The 19,248-nt window shown below is 40.9% G+C and overlaps 1 protein-coding gene across 2 annotated transcripts in view; it reads left to right on the forward strand.

Moving 5' to 3' along the window:
• The window catches only part of LOC147727632 (phospholipid-transporting ATPase ABCA1-like), a 2,839,360-nt gene that overhangs the window by 2,661,718 nt on the left and 158,394 nt on the right, over positions 1-19,248 (forward strand). For both annotated transcript variants that reach the window (XM_086961649.1, XM_086961650.1), the window contains exon 48: positions 7,765-7,857. In XM_086961649.1, the coding sequence (XP_086817775.1) occupies positions 7,765-7,857 (93 nt within the window). The remainder of the gene's footprint in view (positions 1-7,764; positions 7,858-19,248) is intronic.

Genomic DNA, 19,248 nt, shown 5'->3' on the forward strand with positions numbered 1-19,248 from the left:
TCACGAAGGATGTTTCCCTAAACAGTCGACACAAACTACTACATTTTGAATTCTTGCGCAGAATGTACATTACCCCGGCCAAATCCCATAAATTGGACCAATCCAGGCCCCGTTACTGGTGCAAATGCATGGCCCCTCATGCTGATTTTGCACATCTTACATGGACCTGCCCACTCCAACAACCGTATTGGGAAGCAATACATAGGACCCTAGGCAAAATGATCAATCTGCTCCTAGTTCCCTTCCCGGAAGTGACTTTGCTGGGCTGTGTGGTTAATTTTCCCAAAAAGGTGGGAAAATGTGCGGCCCTAAGTCTATTATTTGCCAAACAAGAGGTGGCTATTCACGGGGGCCGCAGATCAGTCCCTACATCAAAGAGCTGGATGGGTAGTTTAGCATTGTGCAACACAAATAGCGAACTCTATGCCACCACTCTACCCTCCTCATCTCGCCCCAGGGACATCTGTGGTCCATTCAGAGCATACGTAGAGTCACATCAGCAACCCCCGGTCACCCAACTGGAACAAGGCATAGTCCCGACCGAGGCGGGCTAATCGGTCCGTTGCTTTATAATATATTCAATATATGATGTAGTGAATGTTTTTGTGATGTCGAACTATTTGCAACGATCATGCTTTTGTGTCCATAATACATTGTTTATTTATTTATTTAAAACACTTGTGAAGCGCGGCTGTCACATAGGAGTTATTTCCAGCGCCAGGATACCTGCTAAGGTGGAAGGAAGAGGCGAACAACAGAGGGAGGTAACCAGAGTTTAACATTTAGGGAAAAGCCAGGTTTTGATCCGCTTTCTGAATGGAAGGAGTTCCGTTGTTTGGCGAATGTCAAGGGGCAAGCTGTTCCAAAGTTTTGCAGCTGCAACTCTAAAGGATCTTCCCCCGGTCCTGACCTTGTTAAATCTTGGTACTGTGACAAGGCAGGCTGTGGAGGAGCGGAGAGCTCTGGTTGGGATGTACCAGGTGAACATGGCTTGCAGGGAGCTGGGCCTGACTCCGTGCAGTGCTTTAAAAACAAGACAGAGTGATTTAAAGGCCACTCGCTGCTTCATAGGGAGCCAGTGCAGCTCGGCCAAAGCCGCTGTGGCCGAAGATCTCCTGGTCCAGCCAAGGGCCAGTTTGGGAGCGGCCGTTTGAACTCTTTGGAGTCGGTCTAGCAGTACAGCTGGGGCCTCGAGTAACATTGCATTGCAATAGTCAAGGCGACTAAGAATAGTACACCTGACTATTAACGCCCGGGCCTGTGAGAGGAGAAGTGGCATGATCTTGCGTAGAGAGCGCAGTAAGGCCGAGCAAGTGGACACTGTTTTCATCACATGAGTTTCCATGCTGAGTTTGTTGTCCAACATGACACCCAGGTTGCGGATGGTGGTGACCGGCTGTGGCTTTTCCGGGGCTTCCGGGGGCCAAAATTTGGCTGGGAACAGGCAGGGGATCCGGCTTCCGGCACAGAACAGAACCTTGGTTTTGGAGGAGTTAAATTGCAGGGACTTTTTATGCAGCCAGCCAGCTGTGTCTCTCAGACAGTCGTGAAACGATTCCAGAGGGATCGATTCTTCACCCTCCCAGGAGAGGATGAGCTGAGTGTCATCAGCATAGTTTATGGCTTTTAGCCTATGGGATTTTATTAACGTGATCAACGGTTTAAGGTAGACATTAAATAAAATGGGGCTGATGGACGAGCCTTGAGGCACCCTATGGGGTACTGGGGGGAAGGCAGATTAAAACGGGGGAAGGGAAACAGCCTGCTTCCTATCCCGCAGGAAGGAATGAAACCAGAGCAGGGCGGTGCCGACAACCCCAGCCTCCCTTAGTCTCTTCAGCAGAATCACATGATTGACCGTATCGAATGCGGCAGACAGGTCCAGCAGGATCAGGGGTACTGCCTGGCCCCTGTCTGCACGCATACGAAGATCCTCCATGGCAGTGAGAACGGCTGTTTCAGTGCCATGGACCGGACGAAAACCAAATTGTATTTCGTCCAGGATGTGATTCTGCTCCAGGTGTTTAGAGAGACAAGAGCTCACCCAGCGCTCGGCAATTTTTGCCGGAAATGGTAGCAGGGAGATAGGCCGATAGTTCAGTAAACACTCGGGGTTCAAGGAGGATTTCTTCAGCAGTGGAGTAATGAGAGCCTGCTTCCAAGGAGCCGGAACAAATCCGCAGTGCGGGGATTAATTGCAGATCCTGCAGAGAGTGGAGAAGAGTTCCACTCCGAAAGCTTTCCAGGTTTTAGGGGTCAGAGGGTCGAGAGGGGAACCCGAAGAAATCCCGCGAGCCAGTCTATCGAAGTCCACCTCCAAAATGGGGGGAAATTCTTGCAAACAGTCCGTGGGTTGGCACCCTGGGTTCACCGTATCATAGTCAGTAGTGTCGGCCCCGGGGCCATTAAGACGGCCCAGTGAGGGGGAGGCGCTCAGGTTATGGATAATGGTCTCAATTTTGTCCTTGAAAAACAGTGCGAGATTGTCGCAGAGTGCTTGTGTAGGAGGGATTGTTTTTTTGGCACAGTCAGGGTGGGTGAGGCTGTTAGGGATCTGAAAAATGCTTTTGGAGCTGTTGGCGGCTGTAACTATAGTGGTACAGAAGTAGGTAGATTTACATTTAATAATAGCAGATTTGTATTCCAGGAGTTTGTTTTTCCAAAGTAGCTTGTTAGTGTCGGAGTATCCTTGCCTCCATTTCCTCTCAGCCTGTTTGCAGGCTAATTTAAGGGCTTTCAGGGAGTCATCGAACCAGGGGGCTGATGCTCTGCCCTTAGGCTTGCATCTTTTTAGGGAAGCATGGGAGTCAGTAGTTGAGGATATCCTAGTGCAGAAAGCCTCGTAGTTGTCCTCTACTGGATTATCGGGGGAGAAACTATCTTCCACTTGGAACACGGCACCAGTAGTTCTCAGCCTTCCCAGAGCTTTCCAATCTCTGTACATGAATTCCGAGGAGGCGCAGTGTGCCGGCATTCTAGCCCCCTTATTAGTAATATAGAATTTAAGAAGAGAGTGATCAGTCCAGCCCATAGGCAGGATATCATTCAGGTGTACTAGCTGAGGGGTAGAGAAGATAAGGTCGAGTCGATGCCCTGCTTTATGAATGGGTTCCTTGACCATTTGTTGGAGTCCCACGCTTTCACAAGAGCGCAGTAGATTGTGCAGTCCCGTGTCTAAAATACCATTCGGCCAAAGGTTAAAATCACCTAAGATGATTAGCTTGTTGTGGGAGGTCGCCATGTTAGTGAAGGAGGTAAGTAGCGATTGTTGTTGTTGGGAGTTGAAAGTCCCCGGAGGTCGGTAACAGATAATTACTGTGAAGGTAGCTCCAGTGTGACTGTTAATAGAGAGGCCGAGGAGCTCGTTCCCAATGACCGGATCCATATCTAAGGTGGTGATGAGCCATGAGGCTCTATAGATAATGCCTACTCCACCACCGCGGCCTTTGGGTCTAGGGAGATGCAAGATTTTAAAATCCTGTGGACAAGCCCAGTCTAGTTCGATTTCACAGTCGGCGTGAGTCCACGTCTCGGTTAGAAAAAGAACATCTAAGTGATGGGTGTCAATTAGTAATTGAATTTCGTTGCCGTGCTTTGGCAGAGATCTGACATTAAGACCTCCCAGGAGCAGACCCCTGATAGCGAAGTCATGCAGTGGAAAGGCAGTGTCAGAGAAAATGAGATGACCTTCGTGCGCATACTCTCTCAGATTGAGCAAGGTCTCACAAGTGTAAAGCGGGGGGTAATGAATGACAACTGGATGGGTGGGCGCACCTTCTGCATTGTGGGGTTGGCTGTACATATGGGACTTTGTTTTTTCTTTGCTGTTAGATGGGACTCTTTGATTTCAAAATGCATAACTTGACTGTACATCCTTGCTTTAGTATTACTCGAAAGTATGAACTGTGACAGTGACCGATTATCTTCCTATTATTTCCAAATGAAAATGTATAAATAAAGTTTAAAAAAAAGAATTTTGGATGGTATTGCGTGTCTCGTGTGAGAAGTTTTTCATTGAAGTTATTGTTATTACTCTGTAGAAAAATGCTAGGTTTAAGGGGCATGTTTAAATAGTCTATGCCTAGAATGTTGTATTTAAAAGAAATAACTAATTTGTTTTGAGTGACATGATATAGTTGTATGCCAGCATTTTTGTTTCTCACCTCTCTCTTTCTTAAGTGATGGGAAGGGGTTTTAGTCCCACTTCGACATTGTAGCCACTTTTCCCTTACATTGAGGGGTGATTTAAGGGTTGTCTCTACCTTTTCACTGTTTGTGGATGGTAGTCCCATTTAACGCAATGTTGTCATGTTCCTTATGTGTCTAGGTCACCTTGTGCTGCACGTTGGTCATGTAGTGTGTGTAAGTCACCTTGTGGTTCACATTTTGTTTGTTGTAGTGGGTCTTAGTCCCATCTACGTAGTTTGTAATGGGTGTTAGTCCCATCTACATAGTTTGCATTATGGCCTGCTGTCCCATTTTTGTACTCCACAGTTTCCTGATTTTATAATGTGTTGAGTCCCATTTATATTTTACTTGGTTTTGGTCCTTACATAAGGATTATGTACATGGGTGCGGTCCACCCATAAGGTTTGAATTCTGGGGGGGCATTACTCCCATGTTTCTCTTCACAGTGTTAGAGTTCTCGGAGTCTCTTTCTACCGTGTTTCTCTTCACAATGTTTCACGTGTATTGTCATGTGGTGTTATCTCACTATGTGTCAGGGAGCTTAACATTCTTTTAACTTCCCTTTTGTTTATTATTAAAGGAGGAGGATTTGTGATTGTTCGTTTGTATCTTTCCATTCCTCTTTCCTCCCAAGTTTAGTCTTTGTTCCCTCTTGTGGTGTGATTTTTACCATTCATCACTGTGTTGTGAACTTCTGACTTCATTTATCTTTTTGTTTAATTATTTTTCAATTTTAAGGGTAGAAGATAATGTAGTATCTTCCTGTTGCATTTACAATGTTCCCTGTTACCTAGTTCCCAGCTGCTCGGCCAGTGTGAGTGTTCTGTATGGAATGTTGGTGGGATGGACAGGAGTGGAATTCTTGGGTGCATGATGTGTGAGGAGACACACATATAAATATATATATATATACAGACACATACGTACAAACAAATATATTACCTGAAAAAACTAAAGGTTATAAGGACGTTATAGTTAGTCTCATATTTCTCAGTGAAGTCCAGCAGGTATAGTTACCTGAGCTAACTATACCTTATGCCCCCACAATGCATTGATTATGACCTCACTTATTACATCACTCATGACATGGTCAGTGACATCACAGATGACAAATAATAAGGGTAAACAGATAAAAATATGGTTTGTGCCTGGAAGGAGCAGCATTAGTAGCTGCTCCCTCTTGGGTGGAAGCAATGCTGGCTCCTGCTACCAGCGGAGAGGTAGCAGAGGCTGTGGGGGTCGTGGGGCTCCACCTGGTCAACAACAAGTATATGGTGGATGTCCTGATTGGGCACCAGGACACCCACCTTGAAGTTGTGGGCTTCTGGAATTGGGTTCCCAGAGCCTATACCGGCTCAGGGAGGAGGGCTCTCAGCCCTTAATTTTTAGTAGTTGTCTGGGGGGTGGGGGAGGTTGGAGTCCCCAGAACCTAACAACGCTTAAGGAGGAAGGCCACACAACCCCTTCCCTTTAATAAAATTTACAGTCATGGGGTATGGGATTTCTAGGGCTGAACAAGGCTCAGGAGGGGAGGGGGATACCGACCTTTATTTTTAAAATGTAGCCCGTAGGATGGGTTCCCCGGGGCCTAACAAGGCTCAGGGAGGAGGGCATGTGGCCCATTACCCTGGGGGATGAGGTCCCAAGGACCTAATAAGACTCGGGGAAGGAGGCGCACGCGACCCCTTCTCCTTTATTTTAAGTGGTGGATCTGGGACAAAGGGTCCCCAGGTCCTGGTTAGGAAGTGGGAAAAGCCCCCCCCCTTTAATAAAAATATGACCCTGGGGGATGTGGTCTCCAGGGCCTTATAAGACTTTGGGGAAGGGGTTACGCAGTTCCCTCCACTTAATAAAAAAAGACTCTGAGTGATGGGGTCCCTAGGGCCTAATCAGGCTTTGGGAGGGGTGTCACACACTATCATCCCCATTTAAATAAATAAGGCCTGGGGGATGGGGATGCCAAGGTTTTATGAGGCTTGGGAAGGGAGCCACATGGCCCTGGAGGATAGAACCAACTTACTCAATGACCCATCCTCTTCTCAAGCGTTGCATTGGGTTCGCCATTGCAGAGTTATATGTTTTTGTAGTGGAGAACGTTGCAGTAAACTATTCACACCTTTCAGGAATTCTTCTTCAATTTTGTGAGACTCAAATAGAAATGTTCAGCCATAAATGAACAAGGCTTTATTAATCAGCCTCTTTATTTTGATATTAGGTGCCTCTATGTGTTCATAGTTATTATTTATCTATCAATCAATCAATCAGGATTTGTAGAGCACGGCTGCATCACTCTTGAGGGTCTCCGGGTGCTGTGGGAATCATGCTGCCAGCTCGCCTATTAGTTAAACATCCAGGACTTGAGGTCCTTCCTGAACTGCTAGAGCACTGATGAGGCTCTGAGATGCAGGGGCAGGTTGTTTCAGACCCTAGTCACCAGGTGGGAGAAGGAGCGGCCTCCACTGTACGTACGGAGGATGCGTTGGGTGGCTGGTAGGTAGAACTTTAGATTTGCTAGTCTTATGTACTGATTTCTTTTTAGCAGTGGTTTTTTAAATCAAATTCAAAATTATTTTTAGACTTTTCCTACAGCTAGCATTATCGGTTTCTCATCAATGCTCCTTTTGTATCTTATATATTTTAATATATACCTAAAGTGAGCTTTGAATGACCCTATGTCAGGCATTGGGCTATCCTGCTCCCTTGAACTATTGGCTTCTGACTTGGTCAGTTAAATTTTGCTTCAACCAGCAGTAGACTGGCGCTCCCACTTCAGGTTTTCTGTGTCCTTCTGCCAGTGTCTACATTGAAGAGCATGAGGGCATATTTTGTCTTGCTATCACTGTTGCTCTCTCCTAGCAGATTAGTAACACTCTTCTGCCAACTCTCCTTGTCATGCCACACTCTTTCTTTTTCTGCTTTCCACCCACTGTGCTCACTGGTCACTTTAATGTGAGCTCTCTTTGCTAACTACACCTCTTCTGTCATCATCTCACTTAACACCACCACTTTTGCCCCCACGCGTTTTGTATTTTTTATTAGCACACCACATGCCTTTATTTCAAAAACATCTAAAAAAGGTAAATAGTATTAAGAGGCCATGTTGAAATGGTTCTATTTTATATGTGTATCACTCTAAGAATCATGTTTCATTGAATATAATATTAGTGGTCAACCATTTTGAAACTGTATTTTTCACTTGTACTATTCGAAGAAGCCATCACATTGTGTTTAAATGCAAGGTGGTACAAGTATAAAGAAATTGCAATCAAAAATGGCTGCCCACCACGCCCTTACCTTTCCCAGTGCTTCCACTGCAGTTGGATGAGCATTGGCATATGCAATACCGGTGCATGGAAGAAAGCCAAATAAAAATAAAAATCATAAACATTAAGCAACTATTGGCCTTACCAATGCTTGATATGTCTATCCCTGAACCCTTTTTCTTTATGCAAGCGTTATAGCTAAGCACATTTTACAGTGTTGTGTATATATTCCAATGCAATTTAAAGATAAAAAAATATTTTGTTGAAAAGAAGATAAATTATTTGACTTATGATCACTTTTTCTCTTCTGCAGCATGGAAGAATGTGAGGCTTTGTGCACCAGAATGGCTATTATGGTGAATGGGCAATTCCGATGCCTTGGCAGTATCCAGCACTTAAAAAATAGGTACTGTATCATATTTATTAACTGTACATATCCTCCAAACTGCATTTGTATTTTATTAAACTCTTTAAAGATCTTGAGTTCATTAAGCAACCCTGATACTGAACAGTGTTGTGATTTTATTCAAAAGCCAAAATGATTTCATACAAGTGAGGATTCATCACATAGCTCTCAGCTGATATTTAAGGTAAAATATATTTCCTGATACAGTTAAACTGAAATGTCTATTCAATGATATCTAGGTAGCCCTTGACCTTTCTTTGCAGTTTCACCTATTCCTTGTTCTGATGTTATTGATGTATTACACAGCTAGGCCCTCACATTTAAGCAGCTCTGTAATGTGAATCTTGTATTGACATTTGTTCTGCCAAAATGCATTAGAGGAAAATTGCTGTGGTCTGGACTGTAATGCGGATTCCATAATTCCAACCCCTACTAAACTTCTATGTGTGCAGGGATTGGATGTATCCCACAAACTCAAGGTTTTAGTAAAGTAGTTGCATAATAGTAGACTTTTCATGCTATGGTAATGAAGGTAATAGAGGAACCATCCTGAACATTGTGTTTTTGAGGTCTCGCCTAGGTAGCGTGCATGCGCTGTCTCTCCGAGACATCAAGTAATCTGTATCAGGGTGAAACTCTGCCTATTGCCCGGTAATTTCTCCTGCCGCTTGCCATTAGTTAACTCAGATATTTAGTTTGTTAGTGTGCTTATTATTGGCTGTTGATCAGATAAGTAACTTTTGTTTGTTCTGGAAGCAGCACCACCTAACTACAGTCTTGTTACGCTTACACAGCGTAATTGTTTTTTAATTTTTTTTTATTTCTTTATTGCTTTTAAACATAAGTGACAATATTCAACAAACCCCAATACCACTTAGTAGTACAGAATGGCAGTTTCACCAAAAATTCAATATAGTCATGTCCTGCCCTAGACACATTATCTGAGATAAACTGTTCGGGCTCGACCACCAAATTGTATTCCGCATAGTCTGTTGTGGGTTCGGAGGAGCCTCCCCACTTGGCATTCAGTGGCTCCTTCGGTTACCTGGGTGGGGCTCTGAGGCAGATTCAGCAGTTGTGGTTTGCTCCAGGAGATATGACTGTAGAGGGGATAGCGTAATTGTTATTCGGAGAACTCTTTGTTAATTAATGCTTGAGTCAGTGCTCACTGCTCCATGCATAACTGTGTCTTCCCCCCTACCGCCACCCACCTTCGGTGTCGTCACCCCCCATTTGCAATGCAATCACGGCGGCACTCCGATGTGCGGGTGGCAGATGTTTTTTACTGCTCCAGCTACTGTGTATGGGGGGCAAAACTGCCCGTTAGAGGGTGCCCCGGAGATGCTCTGGTACAGGATCAAAGTGGTTTGGTTAGACAGCAAAACTGGGGGCTCCCAGACCGCAAAGATGAAACGACATAGGCGACCAGCAGTATCTCCACCCCCTACCCTTTTGCTGTTTTAAACTCGCTCTGTCCCCCTTGTGTCTGTTCTCACACCCTCAACCTCCCAGCCAGACCTAAAGCCCCACCTCCTCCATGAGACCGTCGTCTACATAGCCGCTATCCATGCTTGTTTTGTTTTTGTAGGCAACCCGGTAGCTTGCTCCTCATTGCCGTGGCACGTCTTTATTTTTGTTGCAACTTGCTCCTTTCCATCTGTATGTATTTATTTATGTGCAAGCATGGCACGCTTTAATTTTAGTGGCCGTGCCCCTTCTGTTTTTTTTATTTTTTTTATTTTCCTCATTGCCCTCTTGCCCCCTTAGCGTGCACTAAAATTTCAGCATTAGCACCAACACAGGTGCCATGTTTAATATTTCAGCAGGTGCCTGCTTGATTTGCTGAACTTGCTATTGCTTTCGACAAACTGGAAAGGATTTGTTTAAAGACTAGAACAGGGTAAGTAAGGATTGGAAATGTGGGCTGGTTCATGGACTTAAATTCCGATGTTATTACTATTGAGACTTTCCGAAAAGTTTCACCGTTAGTATTGGTGCTTTAAAACCGCTACAGATCATGACTTGAGGGCTTACCTTATGGTTTCTCCTCATACTTTGTTTGTGTAGAACTGACAGTTTTCAGGGATTGTCCTGATTGCACGTATAGTGCTTGCGTCATCGTTTGGCCGTTATAAAGCGTTGACTAGATAGAATTTAGTCTTGCTGTTGGTGTGTCAGCTGGAAGTTAGTATCGCTTTAGAAAGGAGCTAGTGGCTTTAGTCCTACATTACTATTAGAGCCCAGTCACTTTTGTAATGCTCTGATATGGATCTTTACTCGACGATTTCATTTTTATTTCACTGCTAATAAAACACAGAAAGTACCATAGGCGTCTTAGTGCTGAAAATCAAACCCTAAGATAAAATATAGACAACCTAGAAGAAATAGAAGCAATACATGGCCACGAGCAGTCTAATTAATAATCTTGCACCCTTCGGTTTGCACCTTGCCCTAGAGAGCGGGTCCAAGGGCTAGGGGTGAGATGGAGGAGCAGGAAAACATTTTATTTTTATTTTTTATTTTTTAGCGTGAAAGTGGTCCAAAGGCATTAGGGTGCTTTACATGAGCACCATAATTCATTACACAATGCCAGGTTCATTTTTTTGTATATGTTTTTCAGGCACGGGAGATTAAGGGATTTGGCCAGAATCACAGGATGCTCAGCAGACGCCGTGACTCAAACTCATTTCCCTAAAGTTGGCAGCTCTTGATGTTTGGCACCATCACTGCCCACGCTCCTTTAACATTCTCAAGGGTGCTGTGCCGCTGTTCATTTGATAGGAATATGATCTCAAGGTGCTTGGTGTTTCTTCTGTACAGTATGTGAAAGGCACCTCTTTACCACTATCCTACTGTCCGTAGTGAAAATAGTAATGCCAAGCCCTTTCATCATGCCAGTGTATAGCAGTACAGCTTCAGTGCTGTGGGTAACTTACAGATGACATTTTATAGGTCTCCTCAGTTCGCTTTCGTGCCACAGGTTGCTTAGTAGAGAATTTTCCATATGGGTTAGGGGCTTCTGCTGCTGTGGTCAGGGGGCTTTCATTCAACTTAACTGAGAGCTTAGAAGCGTTATTAGCACGCTCTGTGGAATGCGGACATTAGATCAGCCAGTCAGAATTGCTGATGCCATCTGCCACTGCATGCCTGCACTCCAAGGGGCAGATTTACAAACCCCTTGCGCCACTTTTGCGTCACTTTTAACGTGGGAAATGTAACGCAAAAGTGGCGCAAGGGGCTTGTAAATATGCCCCGAAGTTGACGGAGGGAAGCAGGGAAACTGCAAAATCTGCCTATCTTCAGGACAATGGTAAGAAGAATCAATGAGCGTCTGAGGAAGAAAGGTAACTACCACACACTTAACTGTAAGGAAGGAGGAAAGCTTGTTCTTCTTGAACAATCTTTGCTCATCATGTAACAAAGCCGAGAAGAAAGCTTCCAGGCACAGAAAGATTTTACAGCGCCGCAGATACGATATACAAGCATTTGCAATGCAAAAGGTCTCGCATGTAAGCGAGTTTGAGCTATTGGCATTGAAAATGACAATGCCTTTTATTTATGTTTTGGGTTTTTTAAAATAAATAAAAGGCTTTGTCAGTTACAATGCCAATAGCTTAAACTCACATAAATGCGAGACATATCGCATTGCAAATGCTTGTTTAAATCTGTAAGTATCATTCCTGTTGTCAGATGTAATTGTATAAATGACTAATATACGTTCACAATATGGTGGCATACTCTGTGGCTTCAAATACCTCCAGTGCTATTAACGGGATAACGGCAGCCAATCACAATAAGTATTCCAGATTAGAACATTGGAATGTTGGGAGCTCCATTGAAAACAATGGAGTGCTCTGGGCTTATAATGGCTGGTATAAGCCTGGAGCTCCAACATTCCAATGTTTCTTTGTTCATAGGTCTGGCTGTGAACAAAGGCTTCAGGGAACCTGAGGGGATTCCAATCCCGTCACTCCCCCAAAAGGCTTTGTTTTTTTTGTTAGAACATTCCGTCCTCTAGTGACAGAATGTTCTAATAGCCTTATAGCCCTTCGTAGATGGGCTATACCGCTATTAAAGTCCCTCTCCCTTGTTAAAGGCCCTCGCCTTCGGCTCGGGGCCTTTAACGCTGGAGAGGGCCTTTAATAGCCGGTATAGCCCTGTACGGCGGGCTATAAGGCTATGTGACGTGATAGAACAATTATGTCTTTACCACTTTTCTTATACAATTCATTCTGGTTCAGCAGTACACATGCCTGGAAGATGACAAATATTTGCACCAATGTAATGCCTTTTTACATCTGGAATTTTGAAAATGAATTTATCACTCGATAATCAAACTGTTGGTACATTAGAGACTCCATGTATATGTTTTAGTTACTGTGGTGTAGAACCACGCCAAAATGTGTGACTTAAAGTCGGCTCTTTAATAATTTCTCTTACCTGGACAGAAAACTATTTAACTTCCAAGGGCCAGGTGTCATGTTTTTCTCATGATGTTTTGTAAATTGTCCTTGCCTTAAAAAGCCTGCAAGTTCTACATTTTCTGTATACCTTTGTTTATGTAACCAATACAATAATTTGTTTGCAGTCCACTAGTATCCAAGTTGTACTGACATTATGGGATCTAATTTAAAAAGCTCTATTCTCCTAGCAGTTTAATATACTAATTATACTACATTCATATTCATTTTCAAAACAGGTTAAATCCCCTATGATTTGTCTGTTCAAGAATTACCAGTTCAAATCTTCGGATAACGAGGTTTGATTTTCTTCAGTATTTCAGATGATTCTAGGATAAATAGATTTGTTTCAATCTGTTTGACACTACCCCTGTAGTAATTCATCCAGGATTGGATTTCCAGCAATATGGGTCAGAAACTCTGCAATTTCGTTATTATGGAAAACCACCACAAGTTACTGAAACAGTTGATATAGTGATGTAAATAAGTGTTGAGCAACTCGAGAAAACAGGAATGTCACATTTAATGAGCAATGCAATACATAAAATCTTACTTGTACAGTCTCTTGACTAATTCCATGAAATGATTTCACTTCTATTAGAGTAGTGGGCCTCTATGCTCAGAAAATTAAGCTGCAAATTCCCGATGGTTGAGTAAACCCCCATAATAAGTGCAGTTGAAATGTAATTGTCTTTTCCAAAATCTATAGTAGCCACTGCTCACTCTAAATTGGACACCGTTTTTGTGCTCTAGAGGAACACATGACTTTGTTCAATAGTGGGGATCACCCGGACTGGTTTCAATGGATTTGGAATAGATCTTGAAGTTAAGGTTATCAATAACTGTTTACCACAGACTTGAATATCTGAAGTGCTTATTTTTCTCTTCCGATTCATTTTCTCAAGGGAAATTGTCTAAAAGCATTGCACGATTCATTAGGGTAGTTGGTGTTAAAGTTACAAAAGTATTGCATTCTTCAATTATTTCAGAATTATAAAATCAGTTGGGAAAATGTTATCACACCATTAAGTTGACAGTAAATCCACTTATCACATGAACGTGCCTGTCTTTATTTATTGACAGCATTTTTTCTTAACATCATCATCCGTTTTTCTGCCAATGGCATTAACATTCTCTGTGACTGGTTTTACTTAATCTAATCTGTTGAGTCTCATTAACTTTCGTTTATCAGGTTTTCATTTTACCAGCTTTTAATGATGCTGCTCATTAACACTTTTTCCAAATGCATTTCAATTTAGTTAAACTTTCGCTTTATGATCAGAGAAGTTTGAATCACCAGGCTCTGAATAGTTTCTTTCAAAGAGCTCTGATGTGTGTTGTAATGTTTTATCTTTCATAGTTAATCATTCTGGCCAGATATTGAGTACATTCAGTAGAGTATCTGCGAGTCACTTTGCTGAGGGTAATAATTTTTCAAAAGACAAACACATTCCTAAAAATAGAAATTGCATGAAACCAATTCCAAGCAAGACTGACCGACTGTGCTTTATTCTGTTCTTTTGAAACAGAAAATAACCTATTCCTTTTTTATTTTCCACTCCAATCTGAACCATTTCTGTTCACTTCTCTGCTTCTTGTATCACCAGATTCCCTATTCAGATTTTCACTCAATCTGTTACAATTATTTCTGATCTCTTTGTCAGTGAATAGGCTATACTTTTTAAATGTAATGGTGACTAGTCAATATCGAGAACAAAAAATATCGAGTTTTTTTATGTGTAATGGACAGAATATCGAATTGCAAAAATATAGTGGTGCAGAATATCGAAATTCTGGTAAGAAATATCAGTTTTTATAATATCCAAGTTAGTAATCTCGACAGTCATAATAAAGTTGTTAAAAATATCGATTTTTTATAGTATTTTAAGTGTTAGTATATGTGTTAAAAGTATGTAATTTTTTTAAGTAATGCATTTTATGTTATTTCATTTTTGCGAAGTTTAATTCTGTAGCGGGTTGTGGGTTTATAGGGGAATAGGGTGGGAAGTAATGTAATTATAGTAAATTAAATATGTATATCTAGGAATGATTAATTATTTTAAATTTAATTTTGCGTTTTAGTTCTGTAGTGGGTTGTGGGTTTATGGGGGAATAGGGTGGAAGATAATTTGTAATTAATTAATTATTTTTATTTATTGGTATTGATAATACATTTATTGTTAATTCATTAATAATTGGTATTTATTTTTTTATTAATTTGTAATTACTTTGTAATAATTTAATAATTGATAATTATATTTATTGTATTAATTTATTATTCAGAGCGGGTTGTGCAGGGTTGGGAAGTAATTTACTTTTAATTAAGTAATTATCGAAATTATTTTTGTGTATTGATAATTAATTTACTGTATTTTTTTTACTAATTGGTATTTTTTATTATTAATTAATTAGTATTGGAAATTAATTCGTTCTAATTAATTATTAATAGGTAATTCATTTTTAATAAACAATATTTATTGGTATTTATAATTAGTTCATTATTAAATATGTTGTAATTGATGATTATTTTTAATAAATTTTTTATTGCTATTGATAATGAATTTATTTTTATTTAAATATTAAATCATTACTTTCCCTACTGTTGCACTCTCCGGAGTGGGAATAGTAATTTTTACCCCTAAGCAATCCAACACTTTCCCTACTGTTGCACTCACCGGAGTGGGAATAGTCATTTTTACCCCTATGCTATCCAACACTTTCCCTACTGTTGCACTCTCTGGGGTGGGAGTAGCAATTTTCACCCCGATGCTATCCAACACTTTTCCTACTGTTGCACTCTCTGGTGTGGGAATAGTACTTTTTACCCTCCCTCTATCCAGCACTATCTCTACTGTTAAATTTGGTGGAGTGGGAATAGTATATTCCTATCCTCTATCCCACACTTTCCCTACTGTTGCACTCACTGGAGTGGGAATACCAATTTTTACCCCTACGCTATCCAACACTTTCCCTACTGTTGCACTCACTGGAGTGGAAATAGTAATTTTTACCCTCCGGCTATCCAATGCTTTCCCTACTGTTGCACTCACTGGAGTTGGAATAGTAATTTTTACCCCTACACTATCCAACACTTTCTCTACTGTTGCACTCACTGGAGTGGTAATAGTAATTTTTACCCTCCTGCTAGCCAACACTTTCCTCGCTGTTGCGCTCACTGGAGTGGGAATTGTAATTTTTACCCTCCTGCTATCCAACGCTTTCCCTACTGTTGCACTTACTGGAGTGGGACTAGTAATTGAATATTTTTTAATATTATTAAGTTAATATATATGTATTAAAAAATAAAATGCACGTTTCTTTTACATTACATTAATTATTTATTAATTTTAAGGTTCTTTAAATATTTTGAAGTATGTTTTACTTATTTATATTTATTTTTTCAGTAATTTTCCATTACTTTTAAGACATTTAAAAAATTCAATATTTTACCAAACTATATATTATTTACAACGATATTTTGGATTTGATATTTTTGTACTTACCTGTTTGTAGATAGGAATTCGGTATTCTGGTAATCGATATTTTGTCATCAATATTTTTGTAGGTCGATATTTAGCTACTTGATATTCTGTCAGTGATTCAAATTTAATGTGTTCTTGCTGCACCTTTGTGGGCGGACCACTCCCTTCTATCTCTATTCTTTTTGTGGCTATATATATAAGTGTTACTAATCTTTAAAATGTTCTTACTTTGAGCAATAACAGATATACATAAACATGAATATATTATGTTTAACACATAGAATATGAGGGATAGGTCCTAAAACCACATTACTGTCTACAATAAAATCCACTTTTCAATCTGCATACATGGAAATAATTGAAAAAAACTCTGTATTCCATGGTTGTGTAACCCAACATAGTCTTTAAAGTTGCTTCTAATCCATAATAATACTTTTACTTAGCTAGATATACAATAATTTGAAAAAATATCACTAAGCTTAACTTTGGCAGTATGAAACATTTTCTTTAATTAATACCTCAACAAGACATACTCTACCTTCAACACAGAGGAGACGAGAAGGACTTAATTGGCCACATTGCCCTATTCCTCGCTTCCAAGAGAAGGCAGGCTTTGTCCTGAAGCACTTTTAAGCATATTTCCATACCATAGCATGGGGCACTTTAAAACAGAGGGGGCGTGCAGAACTCAATTGCTCATATTGCCCTGCTCCCAACTTCCAGGAGGAGGCTGTACTTTGTTGCTGATTCGATTTTAAGAGCATTTCCATAGCACAGCGCAGGATGCATCAATGCAGAGGAGGTGAGCAGAACCCAGTTGTCCACATTGCTCTGCTCCTTGCTTCCAAGAGTAGGTGATGCTTTGTTCCTGAGTGGGTCCATCTGCACCCATAAGAGCCCGGATGAGGCTGGCCCCCCCTTGACTTTGCTGCAAGTACTTGTGACTCAATTACTTGTAAGGGTGAGAGACAAATTCCACTCCGCCAACGGAGTTGTGGTTAAAGTCTGCCAACTGCATTGTGGCAGAGTTTTTTTGCATGTGCGGCTCACTAGCAGTAAGTTGGTGAGCGCGAGCAAGAAATGGTGTCCCCTAGCACACTTTTTGTGTGCTAGGACAGCACCTGGCGAGATTCTCAGCAAAGGCGGTCGAGACTATTCGCGGTGGGAAAGCTGAAGCAGCAAAGAAGCAGCACCCTCCGGCATGCCATGTGATGCCATTCACAGTGATTCTGCAGAGTGGAACAACTTCCACTGCTAAAGATCAATGCAAGCAGCTCAATGTGCCGATTTCTGCCCGTTCGCGGAACTTCACAGTAACTTCTGGAATTTTTATGTAACTCTGCAGAATCAAATTTTATGAGTTCCTTCCACCCATAATTACTTGTGGATTATGAGTCTCAGTCCCTAAGTTTTTTATGGGTAAACAAAAATAATCTCCAATTGTTGCTCGCTTCTTTTATTATTTATGTGAATGGTCTGGGTCTTAAAGCCAATCTTTCTAAATCCTTCATTATGACCAGTGGACCAGAAACTAATGAAAATAGGTCTTATTTCATTGAGGTTGGCCAAGTTGAACACTTTATCATTTAGGAATTTCCTTTGATTCCATCTTAAACTGATGGCATCTTCTGATCTTTAGAGCTTCTCACTTGCAGTGATCAGTTGAAGCGGTTTTTAGGTTTGCTGTGAAGCTGCACCATAAACTGGTGAAAGAACTAATTCAAATATATGAAGTTAATTGCGTCCCAGTAGGTATTTGGAAGTATATTAAGGTTGAATTCCCTACAAAGTGTATAAAACTATTTTCTGTGCAGGATTTTATCTGTACCCCAGGTAAGAGCTTCATATGGGGTTGATTTTCTTTGAAGATATTAGCAAATTGGTCCCCCTGTTCCTCCGGATCTGGATTTGGTACACACTGGAAACTGGCTTTACAAAAACAATTCCTATTGATTGTTTTTCGCTTGATAAAACGGTTCGGATCCCATGGCTATTGTACACACTGATACGAGACAAACATTTACAAAATAAGGTGATTCTGAGCTTTTTACCAATCTAGCCCTTGCAGTTTATTCTTTTAAAGAACAGATAAAGTCTTTGTTTTTTTGAGTACTGCTCGACTAATCATTATAATATTGTTCAAAATATGCAGTCTGAAATAAAAAATATTCAGATATGTGTCTTCCACAGACGTTGGAACCTTACCTGGTCCAAGTAAGCAACCCACAATTCAGGTTTCATATTACATGATTACGCATAAGCACAATGCACATTTTGGTAGCCTTTCCTCAACAGGACTCATTGTTTTCTAACCTTCTAACTTGCCTAAGTGATTCAGGATCTCTTCAGAGCATTATGCACTACATGTTTTTTTTGCTTCTTGTATAGTCATCTACGAAAACATTACTTGATTCCTATCTAGCGGGTGGCAAAGATTAGAAAGAGTAAGACTGGATATCCGAGTGTGTGCAGCAATTGTAGACCCCTCATATTTGTTTTGCTGCTATTAATTACATAATATGTGCTCTATTAATTAAACCTTATATGGGACATCATATTTATGACTACCAATGTATGCATAACTTATTTTCCCTCACCCTTGTTTATCTAGCGCTTTATAGCTCCTATTAAAATGTATTAGGCTCGTAAATATTATATTTTAAGCAGTCTGTTTTATTATTTAATTGTGTGTATGTTTAAGACTTTAGACGGAACACTTTCCCTTCCCTTGCTTACTTTGGAGTGGGAATAGTAAATATGACCCCTCCAAAGTCCAACACTCCCTACTGCTGTTGAAGTTGGAATATATATAGGGCAGTTCCCTGGCATGCTTTAGGAAGAGCCTGAAAACTTGGCTATTTCCAAAAGGTGATCTTTAGATCGTCTCATTGACAATTGATTCTGCTTTGTGGTGTCTACCCGACAATCCAAGTGCCAGGATACCCATAGGGTGGCAGTTTTGTGCTATATAAGTGTTCAATTCAATCCAATAATATGTTTCTCTAACCTTCTCCTGCAGTTAACCCCCACAAAGACAGGAGCACGGACACATTTTCAGTGCAAAAAAACGTATTTATTGTTTTTTGTTAACAGCTATCTGCCATAATGTGTTTCAGCCCCTGAGGGTGTAGATCACATGAAGCACCCACAGCTGTGCTATCTCTTTTCATGTTGTTTTCCTTAAAGTGACCAGTTCAAATACAATCAGTCATAGACATGAATGACTGACTCTAATCTTGTTACCCTCCGCACATCATTCAGTTTAAGAGATTTCAATGAATAAAATCAAAAAACATTGCAACCTCTCTTCACAATTAATGATATCGTGAGTTATAAACATCCATGTATAAATACATAAAATCATTGTAATAAAATTGTTCTATTAATCCAATGCATGGTTAAGGGGATCCTGTATTTTGAATAATTAACCCTTTCAATTGTTTGCTAAT

This window comes from Lissotriton vulgaris, chromosome 3_1 (genome assembly GCF_964263255.1).
Source record: "Lissotriton vulgaris chromosome 3_1, aLisVul1.2, whole genome shotgun sequence".
Classification (NCBI taxonomy): domain Eukaryota; kingdom Metazoa; phylum Chordata; class Amphibia; order Caudata; family Salamandridae; genus Lissotriton; species Lissotriton vulgaris.